Source organism: Lutjanus erythropterus, chromosome 4 (assembly GCF_056507025.1).
Source record: "Lutjanus erythropterus isolate fLutEry1 chromosome 4, fLutEry1.hap2, whole genome shotgun sequence".
Classification (NCBI taxonomy): Eukaryota; Metazoa; Chordata; class Actinopteri; order Lutjaniformes; family Lutjanidae; genus Lutjanus; species Lutjanus erythropterus.
The window spans coordinates 47,004,337-47,016,915 of record NC_139320.1 but is presented as its reverse complement, the minus strand read 5'-3'; the positions used below and the strand labels follow the sequence as shown (position 1 = coordinate 47,016,915).

Genomic DNA, 12,579 nt, shown 5'->3' with positions numbered 1-12,579 from the left:
CACTTATTTTATTACATTTCTTCAACGTTTCAGGTCAATATAGTGGTAGGCTCCATATTAAATTCCTTCAGAGTCTTCACTACACACATTTTTTGAGTCTGTACTCACATAGATGTAAACTGTAACTTGACTGGTTGGTGGAGACAAACAACTGCAGGAAAATAATTCGATTTTTTTTGTCTGCTCTGTTTTATACAACTGCTTCAGTTTGAAATCTTGTTTCAGCTCAGGACAACATATGTTGGGGTCATGTTAATGTTGACGGAGCTTTGCAAATCTCTGCTGGGTGCATCTAGCAGCTGTGGTGGCATTGCAGTAGGTGCTTCACCATCTGTTGTCTGATGGGGATAAATGCAGTCTTGCAGTCTAATTTATTTTCTGTTCCGATCTTTTTTTTGTCGGTAAGTTAAAGTAACCCTTTACAACAACTGCTATTTCAGTCAGCCCACTCATATGAAAACTATGTATTTGTGTGAATGCAGAGTGTGAATCAGATCACTCTCAACAAACACTAAGCTCTTAAATTGGAATATGATAAAAATAAACTTAATCCAAACCAAAACTGCATCCAGAGCCCAACTCCAGCTATCATGTTGAATCAGCCATGTGTTGCAGGGCACCAGCTGCTGTGTGGAAATTTCCTCATCAATCAGCTCCAGATGCTGCAGAAGATAAATCACATTGTGATTGATAAACCTAATATCAGAAATCTACATGATGCACATTAACAGGCTGAGACATCAACTTAAGCACGTTAAGCTCACAACAAGGCTTGAAGACAGTGTCTGTTTATGAAATGTTACGCAGGCTGCAGATCACTATAATTACATTGTTTGAGCTTAAAATGCAGCTTAAAGGGACAGTTCACCCTAAAATTACACATTTGTCCCTGGCCTGTAGTGCTATTTAATAGTCTAGATTTTTTTGGTGTGAGTTGCAGAGTTTTGCAGAGATGTCTGCCTTCTCTCCTGTGTAATGGGAATAATGCTACTTGGCTTGTGGGGCTTAAAGCGCCCAAAAAAATATGTTTTAAAAATTCAAAACCAGTGTCGCTTTCCAGAAATCATAACCCAGTTACTCAAGATAATCAACAGACAGACCTGAGCAGCACTTTCCTTCTAGTATTCATCCATAATAAGTAATATAATATAGTTTCACTTCCATCCACCTGCCCTGAAAATGTATGAAGCCCTACTTGGGAGGTCCACCTCCCACTGTGAAAACCTCTGCTCTGAATTATTCTCCACATTGTAATCCCTCTGACGTGACACACCCATGCTCAACTCCCTTGTCCTGAAGTTCACCCATTCTCATTTGGTCACCCTCGGGAGAAATATGACACACAACATGAGTATTCATATCTCACAACAGCTTAAAACAGCTTGACATTATCACAGTGCGGTGCAATGTGATAATTAATTGTATTTTTAATTTCTTCAGCCCACATCACAATCTAAATGAAGCTGTGAATGTGAAACACATGAATCTACATGTTGAATAATGAGACTGAATGTGTCTTTCTCCTCTTGGCCTCCCGCTGCAGGCTCTTCTATACAACGATCGATCGGTGTTGGAAAATCACCATGCAGCTTCAGCGTGGAACCTCTTCATGTCTCGACCTGAGTATAACTTCCTGGTTAACCTTGAACATGTGGAGTTCAAGCGCTTCCGCTTCCTCGTCATTGAAGCCATCCTGGCCACCGACCTCAAAAAGCACTTCGACTTCTTAGCAGAGTTTAATGCAAAGGTAACAATTGAAATACCACTAAAAAAACAAATATATTGTTCTATTCTCTTGATAAAAATGGTCTTTTGTCCTAGATTGTCCTTTCTGACAACCAATCTGTATCTGGAATTCTTCACAATCCATACCTGTTTTTTTTTCTTTACACAAACCTTCTTGTGCACATCTCCACAGGTGGGTGATGAAGGAGTGTCTGGCATTGATTGGACTAACGAAAACGACCGATTGCTGGTGTGCCAGATGTGCATCAAGCTGGCTGATGTCAATGGACCGCTGAAGTGTAAAGAGCTGCACCTGCAGTGGACGGAGGGGATCGTCAATGAATTCTATGAACAAGTGAGCTTAGAAATCTCTGCAATCTGATTTCTGGAGAAAAACCATCACTGTCAGAGTTATTAGGATTTAGATAGATGTACTTTAAGCACTGAATAATACCAATAATATCCACCCATGCAGAAACTGAAAAAATGAGGTTAGAGGCTCATAAAATGACAAAATATATACATTTACATAAAATCAAACTGAGAACTTTAGTGCCCACTTTCACAAGTTTGTAAATTAAAAGCAAATCGATCTAATTTTGCTGTTAAGAAGCTAAATGATGATCACAGCATGACAATAGATGCTAAAATTAAGTGTAATAGTGGCACGAATGGAGAGTCATAAAGTAAATACAATATAGTACAGAGATTTGGATCTGTAGAGTGGATAAAACTGGTCAAAACTTCCTCCAAAAACACAGTAAGACTCTAAGACCTTGAGAAACATCATAGAAAAATTCATGCTGTTAGAGATTATTGTCAATAAAAGTAGGAAAGCCATCCATCCTCTCCTGAAGGCTGTGATTATCTTTGAGGTTACTATAGGTTATTTTACAATGAAATACTGTCCTCACAATAATACAATAATAAAATCACACAGGAATTCAAATACACAAGAGTCTCAGCTTTCTTGGTAATTTATTTAGTCCCAATACTGTTTAGGGACCCCAGTGTGCAGAAATATTCAAATAGAACAGACAAAAAATTCAACATTTATACTAGATGCAAATAACTGCATGCTTTTTCCCAAAAGTGTATGGGATTAGCATAAAGTAGGAGCAGAACAAAAAGACGAAAAATCAAAAACGCAAAGCAAAACCAGTGAAAAAACAAACAAACAAATGAATTAAATGATGACAGCTTCTCAGATTAATTAGCACCTACACACAGTGTGCTGCAGCTGGGAGAGCCTCTGTCTCAAACTACACAGTATGACACATTGTTGGAAGAATGGGAGCTGCTCAAAATGCAAACTTTTCTCTCTCAGTTTCTGCCTTTTACGTTTCATTGAACATGCACTAAACTTTCACAGGATATTCTTCATTATACTTAAACTGTGAACCCAGTAAAATATTCAGCCTGCAAGTTACACTGAATAATACCCACCCACTTAACTAAAAAAAAATGTGCAAAAACTGTTTCTAACAGAAGTGGAAAAAAATGTAAAGTGTAGAAACTGAAAATGAGGTTAGAGGAAAATTACAAATTGCATGCTGTTAGATCACAAGTGATTATAGCATATATATAACAGTAAATGCCAAAATTAAGTGTAACAGTGGCACAAATGGAGTCAAGTTGATACCATTTATTAGGCAAATTTACTGCAAATTTTAACCATTTTGACAACAGGAGAGCTCATAAAAAATTCCCCCAGAATACCAAATTAGGACACCTATGGCACCCACACTGTAAGGAACATCATAGAAAAGGTCTATAATAATATATAATAATAATAACATTAAGGGAGTTTCGGACGATAAGGGTTTTTTTTCAGATGTCATCAAACTACATCTGTTATTGTTTTAAAGTAAAACTTACATATTGCACATTTAACTTAAAAGTTACATGTAAAAACTAAAAACTTCAAAGTAAAGTCCTCATTTATTTTCAGGCTCATCTGCGTAGCAGCACCTCCGTATGATGACGGAGACTTAGCTTCATGCTCAGGAGCCCCTCAGCGGAGTTTGACACGTGCACCTGGATGAACTCTCGGAAACACAAACAGAATAGTCAAAACACTTTCCTTCTAGCTCATGAATTTGTTAAAGATTACTGTAGATGGATGCCTGGCAACAAATCCCGTTCTTAACTAATGCCGGCTCTCATTGTTCAGGTCAGTCAGTGCCGAGCAGGTCGATAAAGATCAAATCTGATTAGCCGGAGAGATATGATTACTTGCCTAGCAACGACATGTTGTAAGTAGAATAGCACTAATTTGAGCCCTTTAAGCTATAATTGAGGAAATTTTATGCACTGCAGTCGGTGATATCCATGATATTCACTCTTCTTAAAATGCCAGGCTGGTTCTTTTTATTTTGTTTGTCTGTCCGTTTTTAATGAAGGGGTGTGTGTGTCTACTGAGTGGCAGCTAGAAAACACAAATCACACGTGATGATTACTGAGGAAAACGTCCGCCCTCTGATCCGATCTGCTTCCGAGGCTGAGCATTCTGCTACTCCTCTCAAACCTTCTGTTCAATTCTCATAATAGCTTTGAGAATTATGTATGGGGGGGGAGGAGTGAGGCGGGTGACGTAAGAGAGGGTGTGTGTATGTTTTTCTCTTCAGAGGGGAGACGGATGACCTAAATGAGTCATCTTTGACAGCACTCATTCACAGTCACTCAGAGGAAGATCACAGGGATGGAACTGAGCCTCGCGGTGCCAAGAGAGTCAGCACACACACGTATTTATTGTACACACATACACTCACACACACACACACACACATGCATTGACGTTATTCTCTGCAAAGCAACACTTTAATGTTCAAATCATAAGGAATCTCTGCTTATGATTAACAGTTTTCTCTGCACGCTCATGCTCTCACTATACGTATGTACACTCACCTCTTACATGAACCACGCCATCCAGGTTTCAGGTTGCCATAGCAATTGGAGCCCTTGCCCCTCTGTCCTCCTACTGAATTGCTTTAAAAGCCCTGACATCAGAAAACAAACACAAAGGCAAAATACATGACTCTCACAATGTATGAAAGTGCGTCACAATGAATTTCACATCAGACGTTCTGCAACATAAACCACCTTTATTGTCAAGAAACGGTGGAAAGTATGGAAAATATTCCAAAATAAGATCCATTTATTTACATTTTGGTGATAAAATGAACAAAGTCAAGATATTTTTTACTAATTTACAAATGGTTTTATAATTAAGTTATTAATTAAGTTGTAAATAATAATAATAATTAATTAACAGTTGTAAATTGTATAGTTTTTATACATAGATGTGGGCTCATGATTTGGCAGTTACTGCTTACTACTCATTAATTTTTCTAATTAGTTACTAACATTTATAACCAATCTTTTCTAAGTCCCGCCCCTTTTTGCTCTGTGCTCCAATAACAGTTGAGCAAACTTGTTACCTCAGTCAACTTTCTCCTTTTCCCGTAAAAGTGACATATAGTGTTACATTTTAATTAAGCTAATGTTGGCAAAATGTTAATTGGCTAGCTATTGATTAATGCAGATTAGCTAGCTAGTTAGCTAGTGTTATGTAATATTGTGTTGCTAACATTAGCTAACTTACAGGTGAGTCAGTAGGATTTGGCTGAACTGTTCGTAGACGCATCAGCACAGCAAATACCAACATTTTGGGTTGGTGAAATGTCCTCAGCACAAAAAAAATAAAAAATAAAAATAAAAATAAGGAAATACAGGTTGAGGGCAGAGTCTCTGCAGATACAGACACCACCACACACTTCTAGTGTGTCATAAGTTATGACTGAAAGGGATGATGCAAGAATGCTCTATACATTGTTTTTTTTCTCCAGGAAAATGTTGCTGTTGTTGTTATACCTTTAAGATGTGAATATGTTGCTTTTACAGGTTCCCTAGTAACATATTTTTACAGTCTTCAAAATGTGAACGTTGAGAAGCCGAGCACATAACATATTCAAGTACATGAAACAAGAAAGAAGCAAGTTGACCAAGGTACTAAGGTTGCTGAACTGTTATTGGAACAAAGGGTGAAAAGAGGCGGGACTTAGAAAGAAAGGGTCAATCTGCAAAGGGAGCCTTGTTGCAAAGTATAAAACGGTGCTGCTGAAAATACAATTTTGCCAAAGCTTTAATGTTAGAATCTGGTAATTTGATATGTTAATTTGATATGGCAAATTAAATTTTTGACCATTAGGACACACTGATGGTGGTTAAATGCCAACAATTTATTAATGAATATCTGATGAAGCTGACAGGTATAAATGCTGCTGATGGAGAAGACAAAGTGAGCAATGAGACCTGAGGCTTAAGAGGACACATAAACATGAGTTCACTATTTGACCAGCAACAGGTCACTGTCGCCATTTTTATCTAATGTGTTGAACAGCTTATTAATGATTCATTACATATAATTTGATTATAAACCATTTATAAATAATTTATAAGAGTAATCTTATTGTCAGATAAGAACAGATGAACTGATGTATTTTAAAGGTTAGTGTAAACATGGTGTTAGTGTGGGTGAACATGAACGCCACCAGGGGTGCAATAAACAGAATAAATGATGAGATCACAACACTGGCTATCCAGAATATGCATTCATTATAGCTTTCTTTCAGTGGATGCAAAGCAGAAAAAGGGAAAAGGCATGAATGACAAATACGTTAAAGACGAGGAAGGAACAGTATGTCCTCTAACAAATACAATCACAAACATCTGATATGTTGTTAGGACATGTTGTGGTTCTTGTCTATGTAGTGCAATTAGTTAGTAATAATTAGTCCATTTTCGTCCAACATTTATATCAGTATTCATAGGGTGACCTTCTGAGTAACAAATACACAGATTACAATCCCAGTTACTGCGCCATATCTCAGCTGATTGTCTCATTTATATGGTTGATGCGTACAGATGAGCCATAGTTTCAACTGATGTTTTTCTATTTGTAGTCCTCTTGACCTACTTTCACGAGATTGTTCCCGGAGGGAAGTGTATACGGGTCTGTGCTTCCAGTGGAGCAGTTCAGAGGACAAAATGTATATCTGATGCAGAACATTACATATTGTTTATCTAAATGTTTAATATCTATACAACACAATATATGTAATAAATAATTCAATTTGTATAACACAGTGCTTGTCTTAAAGGTCCAGTATGTAAGATTTAGGGGGATTTGGAAGGGGAGGATGATGCGAGCAGTATAGTGATGTACAGTTGCAAGTTTTAAACATAAAGGTTGTCAATCATTATTTTAATTAATTCAGTGGCCTGTGCTTTATTCTTTATGACAGGTAATCATTCCATGTTTTATTTTGTAAATGACACTGCGGTCCAGTAACAAAGCAAACAGACAGGACTGACCTATTTTTGAATGCATTTATCAGGTCTGCAGTGTGTCAATCTTCAGTTTCCTCTCATCTATCCTTCGCTCTGTGCTCTGTTCTTTGTTCAACCCGCGTCTTCTGTAGACATAAGGGACTGATTCTATGATGAGGAAAACACAACATGTGTTAATTATCAGGTGATGTAACACCAATGAAAACATACTTCTGCATATTATATTGCATTTCTGCCATAATCTGCCAGTAAATCCCTTTAAACATCCAAGAAGACATTTTTAAATTAATAATAAAGAAAAATATCTTCATCCATGTATGATAAAATCAGATTTTAGTTGTTGAAAGTCACATTAACTGGACAGACAGAAGTCTAATTTTAAGATAAGTTTTAATTCAAGTACCTCATGAATTCTTATGAATTTATGTTCAGTAGACTGAAAAAAATTGCTTTATAAAAGAGGTTCTCTAGCACAAAGTGGCACACAGTGCAGCGTAGTTGTCATTGCTATTTTCTGAAGGATGCAGTTGTCATTTTCTCACCTGGCACCCACACTGCGTAGGCAGCAAGTGTACTCGTGCTGCGGCCATGGGTGTGTTGGTCTTAAAATGAAGTGTGGTCAGGTCATTGCTACCTTGAGGCAGCAGAAACCGACTGTGCCATTGATCCAACAAAAGCTGTCTTAAAAATGTCTTCTTTCCTTTGGAGAGCTTTCTCTGTCTCTGTTTATAACTACAGATTTCAGTTTTCCTGCTTAATTAATAACAATATTTGCCAAAGTGGCATTATGCGCGCATGGAAACAAAAATGTGCGCATAATATTTTAATGTGCGCTGTAATGTCAGAGCAGTCGTCCCTCTGTGGCTCAGATCATGCAATAATGCGCACACATACAGCTGGGACAAGGGGAGACGCAGTGTCTTCACATTTCACATCTCCGTTTGCTCCTCCAACCTGCCGAGTCCATCAGGCAGGTACACTTGGCTGTGAAAGGGAATGAGAGATGACACTCTGACTAGTTTCATTCATGTTATGCTCAAAACACACCTTTGATTAATTAAGAGACAAAATAAAACCTCTTTGTGTCTTTACTTTGTGCGCTGTTTAGATAGCAAGTTGGACATGCTCTAAATGCATCATGCACCTTAGACGCACTATAGATTGTCTAAACACATAATTTTTTTGGTCTTGGGGGTATAGAAATGTGGAGCAGTGGAAAAGTTCTCTCTTAATTAAAATCTCATCATTATATAATATAAATACACATCTATCATAAATCATCATAAATGTTATTGCCATGTTTGTACCCATGTAGGGTGACGAAGAAGCAAGCCTGGGCCTTCCCATCAGCCCGTTCATGGACCGGTCGGCTCCGCAGCTCGCTAAGCTACAGGAGTCGTTCATCACTCACATAGTGGGACCTCTGTGCTCTTCCTACGACTCGGCTGCCCTCATGCCGGGACGCTGGGTTGACCCACCTGAGGAAGAGACGGAGCCGGAAGAGGCGAAGGAGGGACAAGATACAGAAGAGGAAGAGGAGGATATAGCGGACGAGGATGCATCAACAAGTTCTGACACCTCCCGTAGGTCGACCTCTTGATCATTCATAACGCAGAAAGTGTCCTGCTGATTACATATGGTTGTGTTGGTTTCAACACATTGATGTGCACAAGAGCACATTTAAAAGCAGCACATGGTGTAGAGTTACTGTATAACTAGTCACTTCTCAATCTATGGTATTTGGCCCATTCAAATTAGTTTACAGGTGAGCTGTAAATTTCAGAATTGTTATGCAAAAAGCATTTGATTTTTACTGTTTTTTAATACAAATAGTTTTATTTACATTTATTAAAAGGTCTTTGAACCACTGGACATACTCTGACATACTTAGAGAGAATGCCCACAGGGAAGGTGACCATGAAAAAGGACTAGTGATTAGTTGTTACATAGCTAACATACTTCCTGAACGGGACATCTGAATGGACAGTTTGACATTTTGGGACGATTTGCTGAGAGTAAAGTTAGAAGATTAAAATCCACTCTCATATGTGCCCATGATAATATGAAACTAGAGTCAAGAGACAGTTAGCTTAGCCGAGCATAAAGACTGGAAGTGTGGAAAGCTCACACACACAAACATATATCTATATATTTCTTTAACCTGCCAAAACAGTTTGCCCAGTCAGGGAAAAGTTCGGCACATGACCCTCCAGATGCTGGCAGATGTGTTTTCACTTTAGCCACACAGACAGTGTGTCTTTCACACTGATTAAACTCTTTATGCTAAGCTGAGCTAACCATCTCTTGGCTGTAGCGCCATATTTAAACATGCAATACTAAATTAAAACAACAAAATATTGAGGACGTCATGAGTAGTAGTAGTAGTGTGGGTTCATGTGCATACTTGCCAATACACCCGATTTCCCAGGAGACCCTGGGATCACAATCCTTCCATAGCTCTCCCAGTTTATGACTGGTTTCACACCTTTTTTTTTTTTTTTACTTTCACTACAACAACCTGATTCTGGCACTGTACAGTGTGGATAACTCCCATGACTCCAAAGGTCTACTGTTTCCACACGGACAATACAGCTACACCAAACCAGACTCTCTGGAACGGAGAATTCCTGTTTCTTAGGGAAAGTTTTGATGGAAAGAGGCATGAATTTTGTCAAATCTGCCACGTCATTGTGGGAGTTGTTGTCCACAAGTTATGTTTAGACATGTTCGCAAACTTCCTTCCTCACTCTCTGGTGGTATATAGCAACAAATTGACCCTTTGCTAAGCACCGCCCTCCTTAGTTACTGTTGCTAAGCCTGCCAAACTTTCCTGCCTCCTGTGCCTCCTGCACACCTTCAACATACAGAGAAAAGGAAAGCTTGGTTTGCTGTTTAGATGTTTTAATGGAGAAATAGTACATATTATATTTTTATTGTACAGTCATGTGGGTGGTATCAATCCTTTCACAGTGGTGGACAAAGTACTCAACCCCAGTACTTGAGTCAAAGTACAGATACTCCTGGTCAAATATTACTCAACTACAAGTGAAAGTTGCGCAGTCAAATTTTTACTTGAGTTAAAGTACTAGAGTACTTGCTTTTAAAAATACTTAAGTATTCAAAAGTACATGTTTTTAAAAATACTTAAGTATTCAAAAGTACAAATTACAAAGTACATTTTGTAATATCAATACATGCTGTATTGTTATCATGGTGCATTTACAGAAGCTTGTAACTCTCTGAAACCATCTAATGATGCACTGATGCTTGTAGAACCACTCTGCTACACAAAGTCTATAGAAACACCTATAAAAACTTCAGTATAGAAATACAATCAAAAACAAAAAAGACAGCTGTTGTCATTTTCTGATATAACTGTATTAAAATCACTGCATAAAAGCAGATTGAAGCCAACTGTAAGGATTTCTCCAAGTCTGTTAAATAACTGAGATTTCTTTCTGTCTTCAGAGGCAGTATATATACATGAATTATGTCATATTTTTCACCCCAATAAAAACAATCCAACTTTAAAAGCTACCTGGAATAATGAGTAATTATAATAACATCTTGAGATTTAATTTTGTTTTTCTCCTGTGGTCACCATTACCGCTTTTTGTTTGAATGAAAGAGGGAGAACTTGCTTGTGCTTGTTACAGAGCGCCTGGACGTATTTCTGCTTTGAGAGGAGCTACTGTGATTGGTTTCTTTCTGTGAGGATCACAGCATGTGACCAATTGCATTTTAGAAAAGAAAAAAACACCAACAGCTGACTTCAAAGCTTAGTCAAAAAGTAACAACAACCTTCCTAGAAATGTAGTGGAGTCAAAAGTACAATATTTGTCTTTGAAATGTGAATGAGTGAAAGTAATAAGTTTCCAAAAAAAAACAAATACTCAAGTAAAGTACAGATTCTCAAAAAATGTACTTAAGTACAGTACTCAAGTAAATGTACTTCACTACTGTCCATCACTGTCCTTTCATCTAATTCTTGGCAAGAAAGTGAGGTCATGCCCAACTTTCTCACTAACTTGGCAATAACTGTGTTCTTTGTATCTGTGGCAGAGCGGCAAGAAACCAAAAAGGTCAACCAGAGGAAAGTGTTTTGCCAGATCACACAGCATCTTCTGGAAAACCACGAAATGTGGAAAAGAGTCCTCGCCACAGAGGTCCAGGAGGAGGCTGAGAAAGAGGAGCCGAACTGCATCAGCAGCCCCGCCGACCCAATCACAGCCATCCACGAGGAAGAGGAGGAGCAAGCAAGCAAAGAGGAGGAGTCCACCAACGGCCTGGACGAAAGGGAAGAGGTGCCGGCTATAGAGGAGGAGGAAATCCTTCCGCAATCAGAGACTTCAGGGGAAAAAGAGGAGGAGCCAGAGTGATGTTGTGAACTTTGACCTCCTCTTAAAGCAGGAATCTGAACGTTGTCTAAAAAAAAAAAATGTTTGTTTCTTTCCTAACTCGATATGGTAGCCAGCACATCACTTCGACACAACACTGTAGAAGATGTTTTGGGTAATATGTGCCTAACAAAAACTGGGTTTGAGGATGGGGGATGATGCACGCCCAGTTCATCTGACGAGGGGGCAGGGGGGGTGAGACGAGCAAAAGACGGAGCGACTGAGGAGTAGAGGCAGAAGATGAGAAAGAATGATTGGGACTGTATTTGTTTTCATTGTAGCATTTGTTTTAGTCTGGATCTGGTGCCCTTCCCTCACCCAGGCCGCCCAGCCTGCACTTATATGGGCCAACCCCAGTCACTCCACCAGTGAGTAATACACTGTCACGAGCCCCCACCCCCACACTCCACTCCCCACTCCTTCTTGCTGCTCCCGTGCTATCAGCACACCGCGGAGCCACCCGGCTGGTCGAGGATGTGCAACAAGCCCCTTCTCCTTGAGGACAATGGGATGAAAGCCAGGGAAAAGGCTGTGTCCACTGAGGCTCAGCTGTGTGGATTTCAGAGAAAAAAGGGCCAGTTGTAGCGCATTGTGTATGCTGACGTACACCGCCACACACACATGCACACACACACGCGCACACAGTGCAGTAGGAACACATTCCACAGTCCGAACAGATAGGAAGTCTAACAAAGAACCCTGTTGCTCTGAAAGCTTTATTCTCACTCAAGGAAAAACATACAAAACAAGGTTTTCTTCATGTCGAACAATGTTTGTCCTCAGCTGCATGTTTTCTCCCCGTCTCTTGTTGCTCAAAGTCCGTCCAGCGCACCTACACGTCTCCAGGCCACACAACTCAGGAAGGCAGACACCCGTAGGAAACAAAGGAAAAAAAAATGAAAAGGACCTGCAGTGTCCTTGCCCTTTTTCTTGCCGCTTGTTTAATATTTTGTCTGTGCTGTTTGAGATGCTATTGATTTAATGATATCCACAAAGAGGAGATTATTGATCACACTTAATTATATATCACAATTCTCTTTTGTATTTTCTCAGCCTCACATTGGTTCTTATTCTATAACACAGCAGATCACATTAAAACTAATTA

General features: G+C 39.0%; 1 protein-coding gene across 1 annotated transcript in view; it reads left to right on the top strand.

The window, feature by feature from the left end:
• LOC146329223 (cGMP-inhibited 3',5'-cyclic phosphodiesterase 3A-like) overlaps nucleotides 1-11,664 on the top strand; it is an 89,011-nt gene extending 77,347 nt beyond the window's left edge. The window contains exons 13-16 of the mRNA XM_084718157.1: nucleotides 1,544-1,747; nucleotides 1,919-2,080; nucleotides 8,393-8,660; nucleotides 11,140-11,664. Of these exons, the coding sequence (XP_084574283.1) occupies nucleotides 1,544-1,747; nucleotides 1,919-2,080; nucleotides 8,393-8,660; nucleotides 11,140-11,456 (951 nt within the window). The 3' untranslated portion in view covers nucleotides 11,457-11,664. The remainder of the gene's footprint in view (nucleotides 1-1,543; nucleotides 1,748-1,918; nucleotides 2,081-8,392; nucleotides 8,661-11,139) is intronic.
• The last annotated feature ends 915 nt before the right edge of the window (nucleotides 11,665-12,579 follow it).